The 23,236-nt window shown below is 37.6% G+C and overlaps 2 protein-coding genes and 2 long non-coding RNA genes across 5 annotated transcripts in view; 3 read left to right on the top strand and 1 right to left on the bottom strand.

The window, feature by feature from the left end:
• Positions 1 to 1,988, bottom strand: part of LOC309489063 — a 2,411-nt gene extending 423 nt beyond the window's left edge. The window contains exons 1-3 of the long non-coding RNA XR_014202332.1: positions 1,696 to 1,988; positions 1,302 to 1,358; positions 1 to 1,180 (exon numbers count right to left, since the gene is read on the bottom strand). The exon at positions 1 to 1,180 is cut by the window's left edge and continues 423 nt beyond it. This is a non-coding gene — a long non-coding RNA (uncharacterized lncRNA). The remainder of the gene's footprint in view (positions 1,181 to 1,301; positions 1,359 to 1,695) is intronic.
• LOC309489858 (up-regulator of cell proliferation-like) overlaps positions 1 to 23,236 on the top strand; it is a 257,487-nt gene that overhangs the window by 42,524 nt on the left and 191,727 nt on the right. The window lies entirely within an intron of this gene.
• The window catches only part of LOC309489859 (up-regulator of cell proliferation-like), a 49,946-nt gene that overhangs the window by 1,079 nt on the left and 25,631 nt on the right, over positions 1 to 23,236 (top strand). The window contains exons 1-2 of one of the 2 annotated variants that reach the window (XM_082158775.1): positions 6,219 to 6,373; positions 8,536 to 13,846. In XM_082158775.1, coding sequence (XP_082014901.1) covers positions 6,286 to 6,373; positions 8,536 to 13,154 — 4,707 coding nt within the window. In that variant the 5' untranslated portion in view covers positions 6,219 to 6,285 and the 3' untranslated portion in view covers positions 13,155 to 13,846. Of the gene's footprint in view, positions 1 to 6,218; positions 6,374 to 8,535; positions 13,847 to 23,236 lie in introns of those variants that run through there. The other variant, XM_082158776.1, reaches the window with a different exon arrangement.
• LOC309489708 lies at positions 21,358 to 22,623 on the top strand. The gene is made up of 4 exons (XR_014202486.1): positions 21,358 to 21,464; positions 21,587 to 21,748; positions 22,028 to 22,092; positions 22,243 to 22,623. It is a non-coding gene; the product is annotated as an uncharacterized lncRNA (long non-coding RNA).

Raw genomic sequence — 23,236 nt, 5'->3', positions numbered from 1 at the left:
AGGTGAAGATGACGACTCCCATGATTCCACACTCCTTCACAGGACCATCAAACTACGATGTTGTTAGTGTTGAATAACAGATCTCTGTGGTGAACGGTGAAAGTATGTTACTGATAATATAGATTAGCTTTAGCCACAAGCATGTGCTACTTTAACACTTCATGTTGCAATAATCGGATAGAATCAAGAACGAGCATTTTCCCAATGTAACCAGAGAAGCCTAGAACAAGTGCGGCGAATCTCGTGTTCAAGTTCACAAACGTGTATTAATCTGAGGTGAAATCCTTGTGGGGAACGAAATCCTCTCGCTAAATTCCCGATTGCACGATTCCTTGTGAGATGATGCGGTTTGCCTGCCGAATTTCGCCTTTTAGTTGGCTCCTTAAATAAACGCGATAGCGTCATAGTACTGATAATACTGAGGAGCTTATGATAGGTGTCGTATTCCTATAGGTAGACGTGGATCAGCTGAAAGTCAGCTGGTGCGAGTTGACTAACGTGACATGCCAGAACTGACGCTACGCTTCAGGGCCGTGCAGAGACCTCTGGAGGGGCAGGTGCTCAAAGTATAAAAGGGGGCACGTGGAACAAGGCTTTAAATAGGGCTGTGCTCAAAATATCAATACAGCAATATATCAATATGGATGATTCTGTATCGATACGGCAGCAAATGCATTGATGCAGTTTTGAAAAAGAAACAGAACAGAAAAGACAAATTTTACGTTTAAAAGTAAAAAAAAGAAAAAAGAAAAGAAGTATGTGCACCTATTAATAACTCTGGGATTAGAAACTGAAGTATCTTAAATTGTCCCAACCTGATGGCTTTTTCTTCTCTGTTATACAGAATAATAAAGAACAGCTGTAAACTGTGTAGGACAAAATCAACGTGGCCCATGTTTCGTTCAGTACAGTACAGTTTTATTTAATGCCATGTCAGCATCCGTGGCTACTTTCATGGCATAAACTGATTTACAAAAATACAAGTTATATTTATACAATGGAAATAAAAACAAAGCAAACAGAAAAAAATACAGCAATTAATACTTTACAATATTTTTAACATTAATGTGGTACCTGTTCTGGTAAATGCTTACTAAAGTCCTTAAGTGAGTTTGCTGCCTTTGCTGTTGTTGTTGTTACTGCTGCTGATGATGATGATACTGCTGGAGTTGATCTGAGACTGTAGACATTAAAAAAAAACATATAGGGGATATATTAGCTGATTAAACTATTTTTATGTGACCATGACAAGATGTAAAGATTGCTGACAGTGTTTAGAGCTGGCTCACTAGCTCACTGACCTGCTGTAAAGCTGCAGACTCTGCCCAGGCTGTTAGGGGAGATGTTCACAGAGGCTGCTGCACACAACAAAACATAAGATACTGGTAAGCCTTACCAGTGTTGTGATCATTTTTAAGGCACTCTACGTTTTTTAAATAAATATTGTAATAATAATAATAATAGTTTAAAGTATAAATAACATAAAAAGACCAGACCCCTCGACGCCCGTGAAACTTTTCTCCCTAAACAGCAAGCTAACGTTACTTCTACACTACAGCCAAACAGTTACACACAGCAATATAAACAACATTTATGCATGCTCTCTTCACGTCGTTCTAGTAAAATAATAATAATAATAAGTAAACAAACAAACAAACATCAAAAGCACTTCGCTGAGAATGAAACACCACTTACCAGCAGCCGCAGAGTTGAAGATATCCTCTGGTAGTGCGCGTAGCCGCGCGAAATAAAAAAATGCGCGTGCAGCGTGAGGAATCGTCCCGGTTGAGTTCGTCAGGTGAAAGGTCATCATGTGGGTCATTTTATTTACGGCTAAATTATTATTTGTTAATTTTACTAATAGTTAGATTGGGCAGGCATCCACAAAAGGGCCTTTAATTACAAAAAAAGGAGAGGAAATTTTGCTTTGACAAAAGGGCACTTTGGGCACCAAGGGGCAAAAGGGCAGGTGCTCGAGCACCCAACGCCCCCCCCCCCCACCCCCCCCCTCTGCACGTGCCTGCTACGCTTCATTTAAAAAAATGTATACAGTATGTAAGAAGTAGAAGTAGAAGTCAAGATAGGTCAAGGTACTTTTTTATGTTCTCCTGTTGGAGAAATTTGTCTTAGATGAGAGAACTGCTGCAACATCAACCCACCAAAAACATCCATCATTCAAACATTAATATTCACTCCACATTAAGCATTCTTCCCTAAACTAAATAAAAATAATATTATTAAATAAAGAAAATAAAAACATAAACACTATTAGTTCATAAATCACCTAAAAAGCATGCAACTCCTGTATTTATATTACCTCTAATCCGCCAACAGTACATGTTATATCACCACCTTACTGGAGTTGCTTATTAATCAGGGCTGGGTTTCCCGAAACCTCCTTAACGCTACACTGTAAAAAAAAATTACATCCCCAAGTCAAAATTTTCTAGTGACTGGTTACATCTAAATTTTTCAATTAGTCTGACGTATTATTTCTCATTATTTCTCAGTGAGCCATTGTTAACAGACTATTGCAACAAGAATTGCACTTGGGCCATGGAAAGGCTAGAAATTTTTTACAGTGTACGTCGTTCTTAAGTTACACCTTAAGCTGTAGCCTACCTTATTGTTAATACGCGTTTCCCGAAACGTTCTTAATTAAGTATACCTTCTGTAAGTCATACGTTTGGAAAGGTTGGTCTGGACCACTCTTAGCTTTACCTTATCACTGTTGCAGGGCTATACGAATATAATTCTTAAGTTTTAATACACACAGACAGTGTTCAATTAGGCTAATTCAAGTGTTTTTATGCAAAGAATCAAACTGTCATTACACTGATTGTTGTTAGATTTTTAATTATATTATTATACAATATTATTCATTTAATTAAAAAGCGCTTTTAAAGGCCAGTGAAAGCATAGGCTACTGTCAGTTAAGTCCTATTCGGACGCTAATATTGTTTCTCATGGGCTCGTGCGGTATTTTAAACATTTACAGGGGTAATTTAGTGCCGTCCGAATCCATAATATCAATGTTTTTTTCTCACCCAACCCGCATAAAAATCCCTGGCCAAATTAGTACCTACTGTTTTTTGACAAACAGGTCGTTTGGTCATTTAATTGCCGTCTGAATCCACATCTCTGAGTTTACAAGAAGAGATTCAAAATCCACTGTTTAAATCCTTTTTGATCACAGCCGAGCACCGTACGTAAGATGTACACTTTTATTACTGAAATGCTGGAAAGTATTTCCAAGAACAATATTTCATCGCAGCTCCACCTCAGCGAACACAAATGGGAAAGAGAAGAAAGCACATAAAAAATTTGAAATGGTTATTATGGCAGCAATATATGATACAATTTTAAAATATGTAGGCTTGGCTATTATAGGCTATTATAGTTTGGATTATTTTTTATAATATCCAATAAGTCCTAATAAATGCAATTTCAACTATTTCTGAAGTGCTTCTTTTATAAAGAACACCGCTTTCTCACATAATGCAGTGAAGCAGCCCCTGCACGAGAGAATAATTGATTCTCGAGTCATCGATATCAACCAGGGCCCGGTTCCCCAAAACTTTCTTATCGCTAAGTAGTTCTTAACCTATTCCTTAACCTCTCTCTTAACGTAATGGCACGATTCCCGACACGTTCGTACGCTAAGTATATCTTCTGTAAGTCACACTTTCGTAAGGTTGGTCTGGACCACTCTTAGCTTTACCTTATCACTGTTGCAGGTCTATATGAATATAATTCTGAAGTTTTAATACACACAGACAGTTCATTTAGGCTAATTCAAGTGTTTTCATGCAAAAAATAAAATTGTCAATCACACTGATTGTTGTTAGAATTTTAATTATATTATTATTATATATTATATTATTAATTTAATAAAAGAGCGCTTTTAAAGGCCAGTGAAAGCATAGGCTACTGTCAGTTAAGTTCTGTTCGGACGCTAATATTGTTTCTCATGGGCTCGTCCTGTATTTTAAACAGTTACAGGGGTAAGTCGGTGATTTTAGTGCCGTCCGAATCCATAATATCAGTGTTTTTTCTCACCCAACCCGTGTAAAAATCCCTGGCCAAATTAGTACCTACTGTTGACAATCATGTCGTGTGCTAATTTAATTGCCGTCTGAATCCAGATCTCTGAGTTTACAAGAAGAGATTCAAAATTCACTGTTTAAATCCTTTTTGATCACTGCCGAGCACCGTACATAAGATGTAAACTTTTATTACTGAAATGCTGGAAAGTATTTCCAAGAACAATATTTCATCGCAGCTCCACCTCAGCGAACAAAAATGGGAAAGAGATGAAAGCACATAAAATTTTTGAAATGGTTATTGTGGCAGCAATTTTACAATTTTAAAATAGGCTATGTAGGCTATATGCTATTATAGGCTATTATAGTTTGGATTATTTTTTATAATATCCAATAGTCCTAATAGATGTAATTTCAATATTTCTGAAGTGCTTCTTTTATAAAGAACACCACTTTCTAGCATATAACAGTGAAAAAGCGCCTGGACAAGAGAATAATTGATTCTCGAGTCATCGATATCAACAGATTCAGCACCATCGCCACGGACAGCACCGGGTAACGTCGCACGTAAGAAGGGATATCTTAAGCAGCTTTCTAAGGTATGGTTCGGGGAACACGCCTAGAAATGGTATACCTTTAGTTAAGTTATACCTTAAGAGTCTTCGTAGCGCGCTAAGAGATAACGTTATCGGAAAACCCAGCCCAGTTTTGTCGACAATAGAACAAACGAATGTTTGTAGTGATTATGCTTGCATAGTGGGACCCTGTACAGTATCTCCTACCAGAGTTCATCACACATACTCTGAACACAACACGTGTCCGATAAAATCTTATTGGCATGCTGTATCATAGACATCTCAAAATGATCTTGTAAGGAATTGAGTGTCTGTATTCCCGTAATTTTCCCTGCTAACCTGACTAAGCTACTGATTTGAGCTTTCATTTTCACCGTTAGGTCCCCAAACCAAATGAAGATTCCGTAGTGTAAGACAGACTCTATCGTGGCTCTGTAAAAAAATTGCATAATATTGCTACTGACTCCATATAATCTTAATCTTCTTAAAAAATGTTGTCGCTGATGGACTAAAAATAAAATAAAAACTTGACGTGTGTGTGCCATTTGAGCTCACTGTCGATGTGGACTCTTGTAGGAAGCCTCCTGTTTAATATCCTGTACATGTATCACAACAGAGCTCCTATCGCCCACTGATCTGGGATCTATAATAACTTCTTCAGTTTTCTTGACATTGATCAGGAGGTGATGGACATCACATCAGCCGACAAGCCTTTCCACAGCTGCTTTGTACTCATCAATGCTGGAATCCTTTGTTAACAGGTTCATAATTATTGTATCATCCGGAAATTTAAATACATTTGATTTGGTTGATTACTAATACAGTCATTTGTGTAAAAAGTAAATAGAAATGGCGAACTAACACATCCTTGTGGGGATCCCGTGCTGCTCACTGCAACATCAGATTTTTTCCAAAGCTCTGGTACTATATGCAAATCAACAGAAAGCTGAAAAAGGCTATGCCAGGCTGGTGTGAGTTCCTCAGCAAATGTCTTTGAAAGAACAGTTGTCACAACTATTATAAATTACTTTGCTTAATATTTCACAGCATTTGTTAAAAGTATCAGTCTCAAATCTCATATAAAAATTGTTCAGTTATTTGCCCTATCGAATTCATTGCAGACGAACATTGATTTCCTTGGGGTCATGTTAGTCATTCCCCGAATTGAGTTCCACAGTCCTTGGCTACATAAGCGTCCTTGATATTACCATAACACTTGTCAAGAATAGTATTTTTCCTCGTACCACACTTAAGGATCTCTCCAATCCACACTGGTTAAAGGGAGTACTAATACAATTATGAAACTATGAAATGTTTCTGGTGAGTTTACAATATAATACATTTCTCATAATGTAAAAATGATTACATTATGAGCTCAAGATTTTATTACGTTTTGAGAAGATTATTACAATATGGACATTTTATTACAATAATAATGTAATACTTCTTACATTATGTGCAGTTGTTACATTATGCTTCATATGTTCTTATACTTTGATAATTGTCTGTAATGAAAGTCTAGATTTGTCTTTTATTCTAAAAGACAAAATTATAATTATAATAATAATAATAATTCTTTACATTTTCTGTGTACTCAAAGCGCTTTACAGGAGGGGGAATCTCCTCAACCACCACCAAGTTGCAGCATCTACCTGTGTGATTACAACATGTTCTTGTTTAAACGTATATTACATAGAAAATCAAAGGAAAAAGTGCAGCCACCTCCAGACCTCAGAGAAGCATTCCCTGTGCAGAGTAAGTACTAGTACTATCTTTCTGTCTATTAGTACTATTAGTTTAATTTGTTTTTGTTGTTCTACAATCTTTGTATAGATCAGTGGATTTCAATTCTGGTCCTCCTGGGGACCCACCGCTCTGCACATGTTGTATGTCACCCGTATTTAACACACCTGATTCAGATCATCATTACAGCTCCATAAACTGCACTGACTGTGTCAGTTATTAGAGACATACAAAACATGCAGAGCGGTGGGTCCCCAGGTGGACCAGAATTGAAAACCACTGATATAATAAAGCTATAATAAATCAGGAAATTAGATGAGATGGTGGTTAGATGGTATGCAAAGAAGGTATGCATTTCCATTCATATGGGCTGACATTCTCTTGATTTTTCTGCTTATAGGTGAAACCGTAATAATTCTAATGAAATGTAAAAATAAATTTCTATTCATTATAATTTATTATCATTTTGAACAAAATAATCAGGATTATCAATTTAACCATTATGCAACATGATTAAAATGTGGCTTAGTTTTCATTAACTAAAACTAGACTAAAATGCTCAGACATTTAGTTGACTAAAACTTTACTAAACAAAACTAGGACAAGGCTGACGATAATACTTCAAACACAGTCTTGTGGGTCTTGAAGTTAAGGATATGGCCTCTCTCCGCATGGGTTAGGGTTAGGTTACCACCCAGCCCCCCCAGATGCAGCCCTCTTGGTCTGTCCCTCAGGTATCGCCCTGGCACTCCAGACACGACCTCCCTAGCAATGAATTTAACAATGCTCAGTCTGTAATTTACAAGGTATCTTTTTATATGTATTTGCGAATAAGATCGGCCCTTCGGGCATAAGGGGTGCCTTGGGACTCCCATTTACCTATTCACCCACTGCAAAAGTAATCATTCCTCCTGAGAGATCTCCCTCTTCTGTTTCGGTTATTTATCGGTATCTTCTTGAGCATTCATTCAAACCCTTATCTGTTACAACTGTTTGGGCCAAAGATCTTAATGAAGATGTGCATGTTTTATTCATTTACTTATTTATAAGACACCTAACCCCAGCTGCTCCCGATGAGCTGGATGGCGCCTTGCATGGCTGACACCGCCGTCGGTGTATGAATGAGTGAGCGCTTTGGTGGCCATGGGTCTGTTGAAAGCGCTATATAAATGCAGTCCATTTATTTTTGGATCAGGTATGGAGGATGTTTAAGCTGTCTTCGAAGAACCCCAATCATCAAATGAAAATTACTGGAAATTACTACAAAGGGTTTGCTTGACTCCTATGAAACGTTTCTATATGAATCTATCCTCCTCTCCCAAGTGTAATCTGTGTTCTCAAGGATCTCTAGGCACGTACTTGCACTTCTTTTGGGAGTGTCCCTCTCTCTCACCTTTTTGGGCCCAGCTCTCACAGGACTTATCATATCTGTTGGACACTGATATTTCTTTGACCCCACACCATTTAAAAAAAATGATTTTAGGGACCTTAGCTTATCCATTCAACAAAGATATTTACTGTTATTTACAAAACATTTTTAGTTAACCGCTGGAATCCTCCTCACACAATGGACAGACGAACATGGACAGTGTCTTTGCTGGACATTATATCGATGGAACTCTCAACTTCTCGTATGCATAGATCCAATGTTAAGACTGTGAATTTATTGCATGCTGCTTTTGATATTGTGTCAACTTTTTTAACATCTATGTAATTTTTATTTTTATTTTTTATTATTATTCTTTTTGGGTCTACATTCTATGTTTGTATTTTATTTTTATTTTCTTGAAGTCTACCAGGGGTGGGTTAACCAGTTGTAACAGTGTCTGTCTTAAATAACACTCGGAACTAATACAGAGTGTTTCAGACATTTCAAAATTAGGGCAGAAAATATTGATACTGCTTTATGAGCAAAAACTGTACCTAAACTGTTATCTATTTTGACCATGCTGGCTATCCCATATTCCCATATATCCTGTGTCTATACCTCTTATTATGTGCTGCCTGCTCTCGGTTAGTATTATTTGGTGATTTGTCTGTAGTCCAACTAAGGGCTGAACATTTTGACTCACTGACTCACCCTCAGGTTGTTCAAAACCTGTATGAGTTTCTTTCTTCTGTTGAGCACAAAAGAAGATATTTTAAAATGTAACTCATTTTCTTCTAATTTACAGCGAACATCATGAAGAAACTCCTGGAAAATTTGGGTTTGGCAGAGTATTATGGCAAGAAACTCACTCTCCACACAGTGCTGCAGATCAACAAGAACAGTGTGACAGATGTGTCTGTCCAGTCCCTTTCAGATCTGCCATGGCTGTTCTTGAAGAGACTGATGTTGCTACAAACGACAGCGAGGAGTGTTAAGTGTTCCTCTTCAGATGAGGCAGAAGATTCAGAGTCGGATGATGATCAGGATAGTGCTGAATCAGACTGTCCTCAGTCAGTAAACCCTTTAGACGTTTTGACTGCTGTGTTTCTTTGTTCTGACAGTTTTCTTCAACAGGAAATGATCATGAAAATGTCCATGTGTCAGTTTGCGGTTCCTCTGCTGCTTCCAAACAGTGATGACAATCAGATCACGCTTATGCTTTGGGCAATGAGAGATATTGTGAAAAAATACAGACCACACTCCCTGTCAGATCCAAGTGGATTTGTGGAAGAAAGGATTGTTCTCTCAGACCTACCGTTAGTGTCTTTTGTGAGACTTGGCAGGTGCAACATTTCCAAATCAGAAATTCTGAATAAACTGCTCAGCAATTCACAGCAATACACTGATACCTTTGTGCACTTCAACATGGGTTGTGGAAACATCAACAAGAAAATATCAAATGGCTTGGTTGAGATGGCCTGGTATCTTCCTTGTGGAAACAAGAACATTGATGTCTTTCCTGAGCCAATAGCGATTGCAAACCTGAGAGGTGACATCCAGGACTTTGAAACACAGTACTCTTTTCTTTGTGAGGCTTCAACTGCTGTGTTTGTGTTCTTTGAATCACAACTTTTAGATACTCAGTTCATTTCAGTGCCCAGTCAGAAACCTACGCCTCAGCTATTTTTTGTGGGGGACTCCAACAGCAAAAGCATAAAAGCAACAGTCAACAAGCTCAAGCTGAAGAAAAGCAATTTCATCTATAAAGCCAAGCAGAATGATGCAGACTTTGTTGATAAAATTCAGAGCAAGTTACAAGATGCAATTAATAACAACAATCACAAAACCTCAGTTGTTCGTTTAGCTGAGATTGCACGAAATCTGGGAATCTTTGTAGACGAGGATGGTGAAGAATGTCAGCGTGCAAAAAAAAGTGCAGATGAAATCACATCAAAAATAGAGGATATAGTGCAGTTCAAGAAGGAGGAGCTGCCCTTGCAAGGAGAGATCTTGATGAAACTGGCCAAGTTAGAGAAGGAGGAATGCCGACTAAAGAAAGTAGGGGATAAGGATATTGAGAAGTACAAAGAGGACCTTAAGATGCAGAAAGATAAACTCAGAGAAGAGCAAGGTAGCAAAAACATGTCTGCCACTATGAGCTGCTTCATCAGTGCAATATCAACACCAGAAAGGGCCTACTACTTAAAATGGTTGAGAAACGCTCTAGAGAATCGATCACATGAAGTACTGCCTCAACTCAGAGAACTGTACAAACAGAAATGTCAAGATGTTTGTGGAAACAAGGCAGAAATTGCTGAGCTTGATAAAAAGATTTCAAACAGTTCTTTAGGAGTGGAGCACTTCATTCGAGAGATGAGCCAGCTTTACGAGGCTTCAGTCTCGCTTCCAGAAGATGCACTTCACCGAAAACAGCTGGAACACTTACCTAGACTCTGTGCTGAACTACTACTGGATGGATTTTCACTTGAACTAGTGGATGGAGATTCTTCAAATATCCCTGTGAAATGGCTTTCTAGTGTGTTTTCTGAATTAAACACACTGGTGGAGTCCAAAAACAGGATTATGGTTGTCACAGTTTTGGGGGTCCAGAGTTCAGGAAAGTCAACGCTGTTGAACACCATGTTTGGAGTTCAGTTTGCAGTAAGCAGTGGAAGGTGCACCAGGGGAGCCTTTATGCAGCTTATTAAAGTAGCAGATGATTGCCAAGCAGAACTCAATTGTGATTATATAGTGATAATTGACACTGAAGGACTGAAATCCCCTGAGCTCGCACAACTGGACAACAGCCATGAACATGACAATGAGTTGGCAACTCTTGTTGTTGGACTGAGTGACGTAACAATTGTCAACATTGCCATGGAGAATTCAACAGAGATGAAAGACATTTTACAGATCATTGTTCACGCCTTCCTCAGGATGAAGGAGACGGGAAAGAAACACAAGTGTTTGTTTGTACACCAGAATGTTGCTGATGTCTCGGCTCATGATTCAAACATGAGAGACCGTAAATTTCTGTTGGAACAACTGGATGAAATGACACAAGCTGCAGCCAAAATGGAGAACAAACTGGAATTCAGCAAATTTACAGATGTGATGAACTATGACACTAAGACGGGTGACCACTACATCCCTGGATTGTGGCATGGAAAGCCCCCAATGGCACCAGTGAGTATTGGCTATAGTGAGTCTGTATATGATCTCAAAAAGCATATAATGGAAATCTTCAGAGATTATGAGTCCTACAACATCAATGAATTTCTTAAATGGACCAAAGACTTGTGGACTGCTGTGAAATTTGAGAAATTCATCTTCAGTTTCAGAAACAGCCTGGTGGCTGATGCATACATGAAACTGTGCACAGAGTACAACAGATGGGACTGGACACTGAGAAAGCAAATGCACACATGGGCGTTAGAAGCTGAAACCAAGATCTTAAACCATGAAAAATTTGAAAACTCTGAGAAGTGCACCGTTGAAGATGTTCGTTATCGTTTACTACAAAAAGCAGAATTTGAGCTTTCAAAAGGAGAAGATGAAATTAATGACAAGATCGAATCATACTATGAACAAGGAGAAGGTCATGTTGAACTAGTGGAAAATTATCGACAAGACTTTATAAACTCTGCCACGTCTTTGAAGAAGGAACTTTCAAATTCTGTCACAATCAAACTGGATGCAGCTGTTTCACGTCGAAATGGAATGATCAAAGTGGAAGGAATCCAAAAGACATACATGGACACAATGGAGGAAAAAGTGCTGAACTTGCTGAAAAACTGTCGAGAGAACAAGTCAGACATGTCAGACTCCATGCTGGATGAAGCATTTGAAAAAATGTGGCAGGAGACTGTCAGGACACTGGCATGCACAGGGCTCGAACAACAAGATATCAGGAAAAGAGTTTTTCATCGTTTGAGGATACATCTTCAATCTAGAGGAAGTTCAATGGCTCAAAACTTAGACAAAGTTGAAGATTTAAACAGTCATGGCCATGGAAACTTTATTGCCTGTAAAGACCAAACAAAGTGGTATAACAACTGGTGGTATAAAAATCATATCAAGATAGTTCAAGAGATGTCAGACAACCTTATCAGGGATTGTCAGGAATTTGTTAAATTAAAGGGGGAATGTAATGATGATTATGATGACACATACATCAGGGAAATTCTTAACATGATTGATGAGAAACTTAAGGCTCATGAAGATCTTAAGCTACAGGAAGATTTTGAGCTGTCCCTTAAACTGCACATATGCGGCTTTGCAAGCAGAGAATTTCAAGAGATTCACAATCAATTCATCAAGGAAAACAACCCACGAACAGCCTTGGAGAACTTCAAACAAACATACCGCTCTGACTTCATTGACCTTTACCGTGAACGAGACCAGTGTCAGAAGAAAGCTGATGAATTCACGAGAAACTGCCTAAAACCTGCTTTAGAAAGATATATTTCAGAGAACTTGGGCATGAAAATGGCAGACAAGATGGTGACTGGTGAAAACTCATCAATTTTTGGATCTAGGACAACATTTCAGATTTCAGTCTTGAAAAATCTTCTCGATGAATCTGAATTTGAAAAATATTTGCAGTTCATCTCGTCATATGAAATGTTTGTTAAAGCCTTTATTGTGGACAAAATCCAAAAGCACTTTTCAGCAGAGAACAGAATGTTCACATTGAAGGAGAACCTCGTCAATGAAGTCATCAGTGAAATTAAACAGGCCATTGAAGAGGCAGAGCGAGACCCAGAGATAAATGACATCAAGGGATTTATTGAGAACATTTGTAATAAACTTGTAAATAGGCTTGTTTTTCCCAAGGACGCAGTGGACAAAATCAGCACACTGAATAACGCAAATCCCCAAAAATTTGCTGAATGCCTTCAATGTTCTGTAGTGGACATGGATAAATCACTGAAAGCAAGTTTCCAAGAAAGAGATTTTCAAAGGAAAATTCATAGTCTTCAAACCAAACCACAGGATGTGCTGTTCAAACGAGTGCAAGGCTGTGGGAAACAGTGTCCATTCTGTCAGGCACCATGTGAGGCTGGAGGAGACGCTCACACTGAACACTTTGTCTCAATCCACAGACCACAAGGTCTCGGCACCTACAGATCTACTGATTCTGAAAAACTAGTGACTGACATCTGCTCATCACTAGTGTACAGCAACTCACGCTTTCAGTGCGAAGACACCAATGATCAGTCGCATCCATATAAAGAATACAGCAAAATCTATCCAGACTGGCGAATCGATCCAGACCCCAGTATAGAGGCCTCAGCATACTGGAAATACGTGATGGCAGAATTCAATGAGCAGTTTGCAGAGGAGTACGATGCAGAGCCTGCAGAAATACCCTGGGGGGAAATCTCAAAAGAAGATGCAGAGAAAAGCCTAAACCTCAATTAACTCCCTCTCTGACCTCTGTTAAATTAGTTTGTTATGATGGTAAGAAAACTCAAAACTCACACCTTAAAATCCAACTATCCATGAATATTAACTATGACAACAAATTTTAAAAAATTAAAAAACTGCTGATTTCAATATTAATCATTGCATATCCTGACTAATGCATGAGTGTCATTATACAAAAAGTTGCTTGCACTTGCTCTTGCCTTGTAATAAGAAAACATAAAAAATAATTAAACTAAGCTAAGTGTTTTATTCCAATAAAATAAAGATGTGTTTTATGTAAACATGTAGTACTAATTCGATTGTTGTGGTATACTCTTAGTGACAAATAATTATTTCACCTATACATGCATGAATTATTTTGTTTTGTTGACATTCATGAAATCTTATTTTAGAACAGATTTTCTTTCAAATGTTCGAGCTTCAAATCTTAGTCTTTGATTTTTAATCATGTACTGTAACTGTGAGGTGTTTTTCTGAGCTATTTTTGTGATTGTGAATTTGATTTTGATTTGTGTTGTGAATGTATCTCTGTTAAGAGTGTTGTTCTGTGACTCTGTTAAGACATATACAGGCACATCTGTATTAGTGAGGTCACAACACTGCTGAGATCTGCATCAGTTTAATTAACATTTGAAGCATTTGCCAATCTCATGAAATCAGTGTGACCTGAATAAATGTTACCGGCATCAGAGTTGTTCTGTAACTTTTATTGTTAATAATATATTGTCTGTCATGCATCTACAATTGAACAAAGTCACCACCATTGAAACAATCATCTAAATATATTGATAAAATATATTAAAAAGCATGGACATATCAAAATGTTATACACATTTGGGTCTTTTATTAGACCATCTAATGGACTCACTTGGAGTTTTAATGTCCTCTGCATGTAGCCTCCAACACCTCCATCCTGCAAGTAGTTGTTATTCCTTTTACAATATATGTGGGATAGAGTAAATCTAAATGATTCAGATGTTTAAAGATATCTCAGATGTCCTGCACAACCTTTACAACCAAAGGTGAATGAAAGCATTAGCAATGACAACTCTTTTTTTTTTAAAGTGAGTCTTTAAAACTGTCCGGTCAACACTTTATTTTAAATAGACATGTTGTGACAAACAACGTTATGTAACATGGTAGTGGAAATAGCACGAAGACGAAGGAGGATGAAGATTATAGTCTTTAATGACAACGCTCAGGAACCAGGAGAAAATCACACTAAACATTAACAAGAACGGACGAAGACTGAGGGAGAACACAGGGTATTTTTTTTTCTTGATCTTAAATTTTGAACCTTTGTCTTACAAAATGCAATAATTTATACAACAGAGCTGAATAAAATAGAGTTGATGATGCTCTATCGATCCATTTTCTTAGATACTCAACTCCACCGCTCTGCACATTTTGTATTTCTTCTTCATTTAACACTCCTGATTCAGTCATTCATCATGAGAGCTCTATTGAGAACTGAATTGTGTGTCAGATAAGAGAGACATACAAAATGTGCAGAGCGGTGGTGAGTCCCCAGGTTGAAAACCACTGTTCTAAGTCAACATTTAATGATCATCACTGATGATTTGATCAATTAAAAGATAACCTCCTTTTAATCACCTCCACCTGCAAGCAACAGACACTGAATCAAGGAATGCATGCACTGTATATGCCTCACTCATTCCCTCAGTCAGCTGCTGAATTCAGAACTGCATCCTAGCTTACTCTTACTATTCTCCTTTATCTTTCTATGGCAAAAATAGTTAGAGTAGTCTGTTAGTATGCGATTCTGAATTCAGTTGTCTGTGTCTCATCTCGAAGGGGTCACATATGTCATCGAAGGTTGTCTAATTTCAGAAAAGTAGCCATTGTAAAATGTACTGTTATTTCTAGTGTATTTTATTATTTTTGTATGTATATTTTTATTGAGCAGATTTTTAAGTGACAATTTGTGCATCTCATAAAAAAACATCACAACATACTGTTTTTCTTTTCTAACATCCATAGAAATGAATAAAAAAAAATGATACAAATATACAGAACACTCTTAACTCTACCCATCCCAAAATATCCCACAAAAAATCACAGAAGAAAAAAAAAATTACAGAAGAAGAAGAAAAAGGGGGGAGAAAAATAATCAAATCTCCAATGAAAGGACAGTCTCAACAAAGGAAAGGATAGGATTCCACATTTTATAAAATGAGTTAACAGAGTCTCTGATGGAGTGTTTAGTTTTTCCAGGTGTAGAAAGGACATTAAGTCCTTCAGCCAAGAAACATTAGAAGGGGGGCATGAGGATTTCCAATGCAACAGTATTCGTCTTCTGGCCACCAATGAAGCAAGAGCAATAATATCAGCATGGCGCTTGTTGTACAAGCCATCAACATGTGTTATTCCAAAAATTGTGCAGGGTTTCACAGAGACATTAAGAGCCTTTGACAGTGTAGCAGAAAAGGAAGACCAGAATGAATACAATTTAGGACAGGTATAAAATGTATGAGAATGATTTGTTGGAGATAGCGAACATCTACTGCACACATCAAAAAGAGGAGGGAACTGCGAAGAGCGTAACAGGACATACATTGAGGAGATATGTGATTTCGGAAGTGACATTATATCTTCAATTAAAGTTTTCTTTGACTGGTGAGGGAAGGTAGCAAAGTGTGCTTTAGCAAAGTTATGCAATTGTAAAATAGCGGAATAAATTGGATTTAGGAATTTTTGATCTACTCAGTAAATCATTAAATGACGCAAATATCATCAGGATACAAATCATGAAACAGTTCTAGGCCCTTCTCTCTGAGCTGTGCAAAAGTTGAATCCAAAGTAGAAGGTACAAAAAGATGGTTACACAAATTGGCATTAAGGTGGACAATGTGTTTAATTTAAAATTTTGAGCGATGAAAGCACAATCTGGGTTAGTGTTGTATTTAGAGAAGCGTCACAAATTTCTGTCATACGCCAATCAATATTCGGAGAATTACACCATGCATATATTTTCTGAATATTAGCTGCCCAATAATAGAAAAGGAAATTTGGTAGAGCGAGACCCCCACAAGTTGACTTGTGTACACGCAGAGGCTTACTAGCCCAAAATATATGAGGATATAATGGTGTCGAATTATTTAAAAAAATATTTAGGAAGAAAAATAGGAATAGTCTGTAATAAAAAAGTATTTGTGGTAGAATATTCATTTTAACTGATTCAATCCTACCTACAAAAGAAAGTGGAAGATTGCTCCAACGCTGAAGATCTGCTTTAATGCGGTCCATTAATTTTGTTAAATTTTCTTTGTGCAATGACTTGAATGAGTTTGAAATATGAAACCCTAGGTAATGGAAACCTGTAGAGGACATGTAGAAAGGGAGCATAGCTGGAGGAATTTGTTTTGCTAATTCATTTATGGGAAAACACTCACTTTTAGCAAAGTTCAAATTATAGTTTAAGTGCGAGAACACTCTTGATCTTTTCATTTGACCACCTAGACCCCTCACATTTCAAGTAACAGATTTGACAGTATGATCAGCCAGTCCCTCTGTGTTCACTTTAGGACTAATCATTTATATTATTGTGAAGATAAAAGAAAAGAAAAAAGTCTGAGACGGATAAATTGGGGGGGGGGGGGGGGGGGGGGTATACAAACCTGTACTTACAACTCTGATGCTCGTATTTTTGAACATGACGAGTAGCCAGAACACCGATTCACACAACAGATCAACCACGTAGAACTGTCAACTCCTAAAACTTAAATATACACCCAAAACAGCCATCAAAGCTTAGTTATGTGCTGAGAGACTATGAGAAGGAAAAAACTAGTAGATAATAAGAAAACATTAAACAAAAAAATATTTAAAGTTGGCAAGTTATATAAGCGATCTGCCACAAGATGGCAATGCCAACATGGATCAGGTGGTATGACATTTAAAATCATCAACCGAATAGCTTCATTAATGTGCAACACATAAACTATATTATTTGGGGATGCGTGAATAACATCAAAATAAAGCAGACAGAGGCACTCGTAGTGAGACAGTCTAATGTTCCCTCAAGGCCAATCAGCACTTTGATTCTCTCATCTACACAAAGAAGCAGCAGTTTTCATTTTTGCAAATCATACATTATTACGATAGATAGATAGACAGACAATTTATTATAAAAGCATACATCTAGCTTACACATTTACCCAAATTATCATACGCCTGTTTAACCGAAGTTAATTTGGGTGGGTTTCTCCATCCCCAATGTCCCTGACGAGAACGTCGGTCTCCTCGGCTGTGAACCGCTCCTGGCGCGCGCCTGGCAAATCCGCCGTTATAATAGGAATCCGCTTTAGAACAAGCGCGCCTGCTCTTAAAGGGAATGTGAGATGTCGCTCTGATTGGTTTATTTCACGTTACGCCCAAACCACACCTATGAATAATGAAGCTACTTCAGACCAACCCATTTTAGATTTGCGCCGGGCGCAATAGTCATTTATCCCGCCGGGAAAATAGCAACAGCGCCGAGACCCGCCCACAAAGTTACATGCGCTTTGCGCTTGACACTTGCGTTTCAGATCGTTAAAATAGGGCCCTATGTGTTTGGAGAGATCATCCATTGATTTTTAAGATCCTAAATGGAAATGCTCCTCCACCACTTCTACAAGATCAGCACAGAGAGGAGACTGTGTAATCCCCTTCAGGTCCACCTCCTTTAGCCAATCATGCTTCTCCGTAAGAGCTTCTCACTAGAGGAACACACTTCCAACTGAAATAAGAAACTGTGCCACATATCACTCCTTTACTCAAAAGTCTTCAAGCCTGGCTTCTAGAAAATCAGACATGTGATCATTTTTAATATCTGTAGTTCATTGCTTATTTAATTACTGTGTTTGTTATGTAACCTGCTGCTAAAATGTTCCATGTCCTTTGCTCGTGGCCAGTCGTCCAGCAGCGTGTCTTGGGTATATTGTATTTTATTTTATTAAGAGTCTGGTATGTAAGGGATAATCCACAGCTAGCCATGCATTAAAGGATTTTAATGCACGACGTAGAGGCGAAGAACCGCCCGACGCGAAGCGGAGGGTGGTTGCCTCTACGAAGTGCATTAAAATTCTTTAATGCATGGCTGGCTGTGGATTATCCCGCTTATACCTTGGTTATTTGCCAAGTTAAAAACAAGTTAAAGCTGTAACTGATGTTCACAGTGTAATTTTTTAACAGACGTGTAAAAATGACGGTTATTTTCTTAAGTTACGGCTCGTTAGTTCTAGCACTCCGTCCACTTTAAATAAAGTAGAGCCATCGGATTGCTTTTATTTGAATGAATCATCACATTTATTTAAATTCATTATTAAAAGAGAGAGACAGAGAACTGAAAGAGAAGGAACAGAGAGAGAGAGAGAGAGAGATGCGTGCGCGAGTTAACGTTACCTGTGTGCGTCTCTTTAAAGTCTAGCAGCTACAGTCCCCTCGTTGCGCATAGCTAACTTAATGATTCTTTAATGGATTTATTACAATTATTTATGAATGACAGGCAACACTGACAGTGACAAGGCAATCTTTATTTGAACTAATCATGTCATTTATTTATTGTTAATTCTTTGTGCCGCTTTTTGTCATTCAACAAGTCTTCTTTTTCGTCTTGTGCCTGGGCCCATTTCTCAAAATTGCCATATTCACCATACAAATTAAACGATATGCAAAAATCATCCATTTAGCCTACCTAAATAAACGTTTTCATATGAGTCTCTCACTCTGCTTGCAAGTGTAACTGTGTTACTATGGTTACCAATGTTTATAGTAGCGGATTCATTTCGAACTGTAACTGTAATCAGACTGACTGGAACTACCTGTGCATTAAAGGGTTTTACTGCACACCTTCCAGCCAATCAGAATCGAGTATTTAAACAGCCCATGGTATAAGTTCTTATATAGTGCTGTATCAAGATTGATATGCTGTTGGCTGTTTTACATATGTTTATTGTTTATTCATGTGTTGTCGCTTTGTATGCTTGTATGGCTATTTGTGTGGAAATGCTGATTGCTGTTACTGAGTTAATGTGCTGATGTTTTGCCGTTCATTGTTGCTTCTCATGGCTTGTGTCTGTGCTGAGAATTCTTCTTTTGATGTTATTGCTGTCTTTACGGAGTTATGAGGTGTTATAATGTACTTTTTATAAGGATTCAAAAACATCTCAGCAAAGGACTGCAGTTGAAAATGAGCCAGCTGGCTAGCACTGGCACATGTACAGAAATGTTGATTAATGTGTGTTGTCCTTATAAAATAAATAAATAAATAAAATGAGGAGTAAATTATGGTAATTTCTTTCTTAAATTGTAATGTTACTTTTCCGAAATGACACAAACTCAATGATAAATCCATCCGACAGTTGCGACTTGCAGGGCGTAGCCTTCAAAGTGAGGCAGTCATTGTCTAGTCTCCCTTTGGGTGTACAGACTCTTTCTCCCATCATGGTTTTGCCTGTGTTGGTTTACCGCCTTCACCTTTTTTCCACTGCAATCTGATCTTCCCTGTATTGACTGACCGCATTACATGCGTTTCTCAGGCGTGTTATTCTCACCTGTTTACAATAAAGTCCCAATGTTGATTTTATCCTCATCCAGTGTGTGTCTGCTTCCTAACAATCACTTACTAACTAACTGTATGAAGCTCAGAAATTTTTGTTGGGGTTTCATGGATCTAGAAATTAATTTCTATGCATTTATTACATGTCAGTGTCACAATGAAATCAAACTGGACCATCTTATTTTCTTATGGAATGTTGTAGTGCTTATTAGAAATGACTTATTTGTGCACATCATTATTATTATTATTAAAGGTGCTCTAAGTGATGTCGGGTGATGTCACTTCTTGTTGACGTTAGAAGTATTGTCAAACAAAACGGAGGCTAGCTCGACCCTTCCTCCTCCTCATCCCGTCCCTCTCCCTTCCGTGCTTCCTGAAACAGGCTTTTCCGATGTCAATTCGGGACTTCACGCGTTCCTTCTCCTTTTCCCTCTTCTTTGCTATTTGTTCATTGGAACGTCGTCTCTTTGGTCGTGTGTCGGCCATATCAAAATTCAAGAGAATATAATTCTAACGTTAGTTGTTAGTCGTTGCCTAGACATCTCTCCTCAAGCTAACTTCCCTCTTCATGCTTCTCTCTCCTCCACTCCTTGTCACTGTAATTAACATAATTATTATTGTTTAATTTGCTCATATATAAAGAGTTAGATCATGTTTTTTATGCTTTGTTAACAACTTATTAACTGCAAATAGTTCTCACTAGTAGGTCACGGAAAATGGTAAAAAAAAAATACATTAATTAAGTGCTTTAAACCAACCTTTATTAGACATTAATAGACATTAAGTGTAATAAAGTGTTAATATAAATTGAATAAGTGTTCCTTAAAAAAAAAATATATATATATATATATATATATATATATATAAATTATTTTTTTTATAAAAATTGAATTTATATATATATATATATATATATATATATAGATAGATAGATAGATAGATTTTCCTTGACCTAATCTAAAGTGAGAACTATTTACTCCTAATTCCTTTACTACGAGCCAATTAAACAATAATAACTGTGTTAATTACAGTGACAATTAATGAAGAACTCCCTATTTGTATATATATCCTATTAATACATTAACAATGTAGAGAGTACAATTTATAAACTATGAATTATTAACTTTAAACTTATAGTTTGTTGATGATTTGTAAGTACTTCATTACTGTATACTTACCAAAACCTTAATTTTATTTCACAATTTGTTCAAACTATTAGGGATTTTCACTGTAATCATTATGAATATTTCTTATGTCCCTTTGTCCATATTGGGGTTATTATGTCTGATGCAATACCTTACATCACGTTTCTGCAGCATTCAGTTTGCTATTGTTTCTTTACTGACATTATGTGGATAAAAATGAGACACTTGATCCACCAAAGTTCAGCCGAACCCACCCACTGACACACTGAACTGGGTCTCTCTGTTTAATAGGCGTTCCTTCTCCTATTCACCTTCAAGAAAAGCAGAAATGTGATCATGACACAAATATGTGATTGTGTGGCATTCCATGTCACCCGTTTGACAAGTATAAAGGAGAACAACACGTCCCTCTGGGTTGTGCAGTAGAAAGGGGGCTGGCCATTAGGAATATGTATAGCATATATATATATAGTCTTAAAATGATTATTGACTCAGAACTCAGATCTTATTTTGGATAATAAGAATCTTAACTTACAGAGACAACAGAAATCTAGATATTTTCTGTATTCCATTTTTCTTCTCACAGTCAATCATAAGGTAAGAAATAAATCTATAATCTGCAATAATTGTTTTGCATGAACACAGAAAAATAAATTCTCTGTACACTATAACAATTAAAAAATATATGAAATAGTATTTTATCAATTTCATGTCATAAGTTTGAGATACATCAACTCACAGAAGAGCAAGAACCGTGAGAAGAGAAAAGGAGAAACAGAGAGAAATGGAGAGCAGAGAAGAACGATCTCGCACATCCAGACCACAGCCTGGTAATCACATCAGACTGGTCAAACAGGAGAGCATTGAGAAACGGCCAAATTGTGAGTATATTATAAAGTTGTAATACAATACAACCATTTACATTACGCTATTTGCTTCTAGTTTGATATGATGCATGTATTTTTTCTTCTCAAAGAAAAAAAAAAACTATTTTATTTTACATACAGTTAGTGTTGCAAAATATGACAGACAGCTTATTCTTCCCGTACTGAAGCAGACACTGTGTGTTCTTCACTATATCTGATGATAGCATAAAGTTATCAGAAATGTCTGTTCACCACATATAAACTATATAAAGAGAATCAAATGTTTTGTTCCAGTTTCTCATGATTCTGGTGGTCCAGAGCAGAGTCAAACTGATATATCTGAGGAGATCCATGATAAGGTGAGATATTTAGTGTTCAGAAAAAAACTGACACGAACTAGAATGAATGAACAGATAGAGTAGAGTATGTCTTTCTTTAATGATACAGACCACTGTGATTGAATCACATGTTCCCATGAATGTTTGTGTTAAACTCAGTTTTTTCCTTAGAAAACTACAACACAGTGAAGAATGAGAGAACGTGACAGCAGTGACATCATCTACTCACGGAACATGGAACTTCCTGGAAAGTAATTCTAAAATACTTGCAATGCCTTCAAAGTGACGACATAGCCACAGAACATGTTGAGATTCGTGGATTCTAGCTTTCCCTACTCCGTACATGGGAATTCACTGGACAGTTTTTAAAGACATTCAGATGTACAGCAAAAACAGGAGCAGCTTGAGGAGGTTCAGCACTACATCTTTGAGGAGACGACTTTGCATTGACAGTGAACACTTTTTAACCTCCCTGGCTTTTGAAGGACCGGGGAGAGGTTGGGTGGTCGATGGCCCCTCCCCTTGAGAGCGGCGAGAAAGGAACTGGACAAAAGCTTCCTCAAGCTTTTTTAACCTCTCTGAACCCTCTGACGACTGTGTTGATGAAGTCACCAAACAGGCCAGAGGGTGAAACTGGGGAGTCTAGCAGAAAGACGCGGTCTTTATCTTTAATTCTAGTTAAGTTCAGCCACAGGTGCCTCTCCGTGCTAACCAGCGCCGACATTGAACGGCCGATTGAACGGGCCGTTTGCTTGGGAGAGACAGATCTGTGGCTCTGCACAGTTCAGAGAACGCTTCCTCATCTATTGCACTGCCTGCACTCAAGTCCTTCAACAGGTCAGCCTGGGACGCCTGTAACACTGCCATAGTGTGCAGCGCAGCACCAGCCTGACCTGCAGATTGATAAGCTTTTCCTCTTTACAAACAGACACTTAAAACATTTGATAGGAAAGTTTTCATCATTGCAACATGGTGCAAACATATAATTGATTGAGTTTTGATAATATTAAACATTTTGTTGATGCTTGTTTGATTATTATTATTTTTTTAATGTTTATGCACCTCCCCCATTAAATCAGTTTATAATGCAAAAGGATACTAATGGCAGAGTAATTACTAGAGAAGACTGTTGTACAGTTTTAGACGTTCAACTTTCGGACCATCA

Source organism: Leuciscus leuciscus (assembly GCF_965113295.1).
Source record: "Leuciscus leuciscus genome assembly, chromosome: 24".
Lineage (NCBI taxonomy): Eukaryota > Metazoa > Chordata > Actinopteri > Cypriniformes > Leuciscidae > Leuciscus > Leuciscus leuciscus.
The sequence above is the reverse complement of the archived record's forward strand: the minus strand, read 5'-3'. Positions and strand labels throughout refer to the sequence as shown.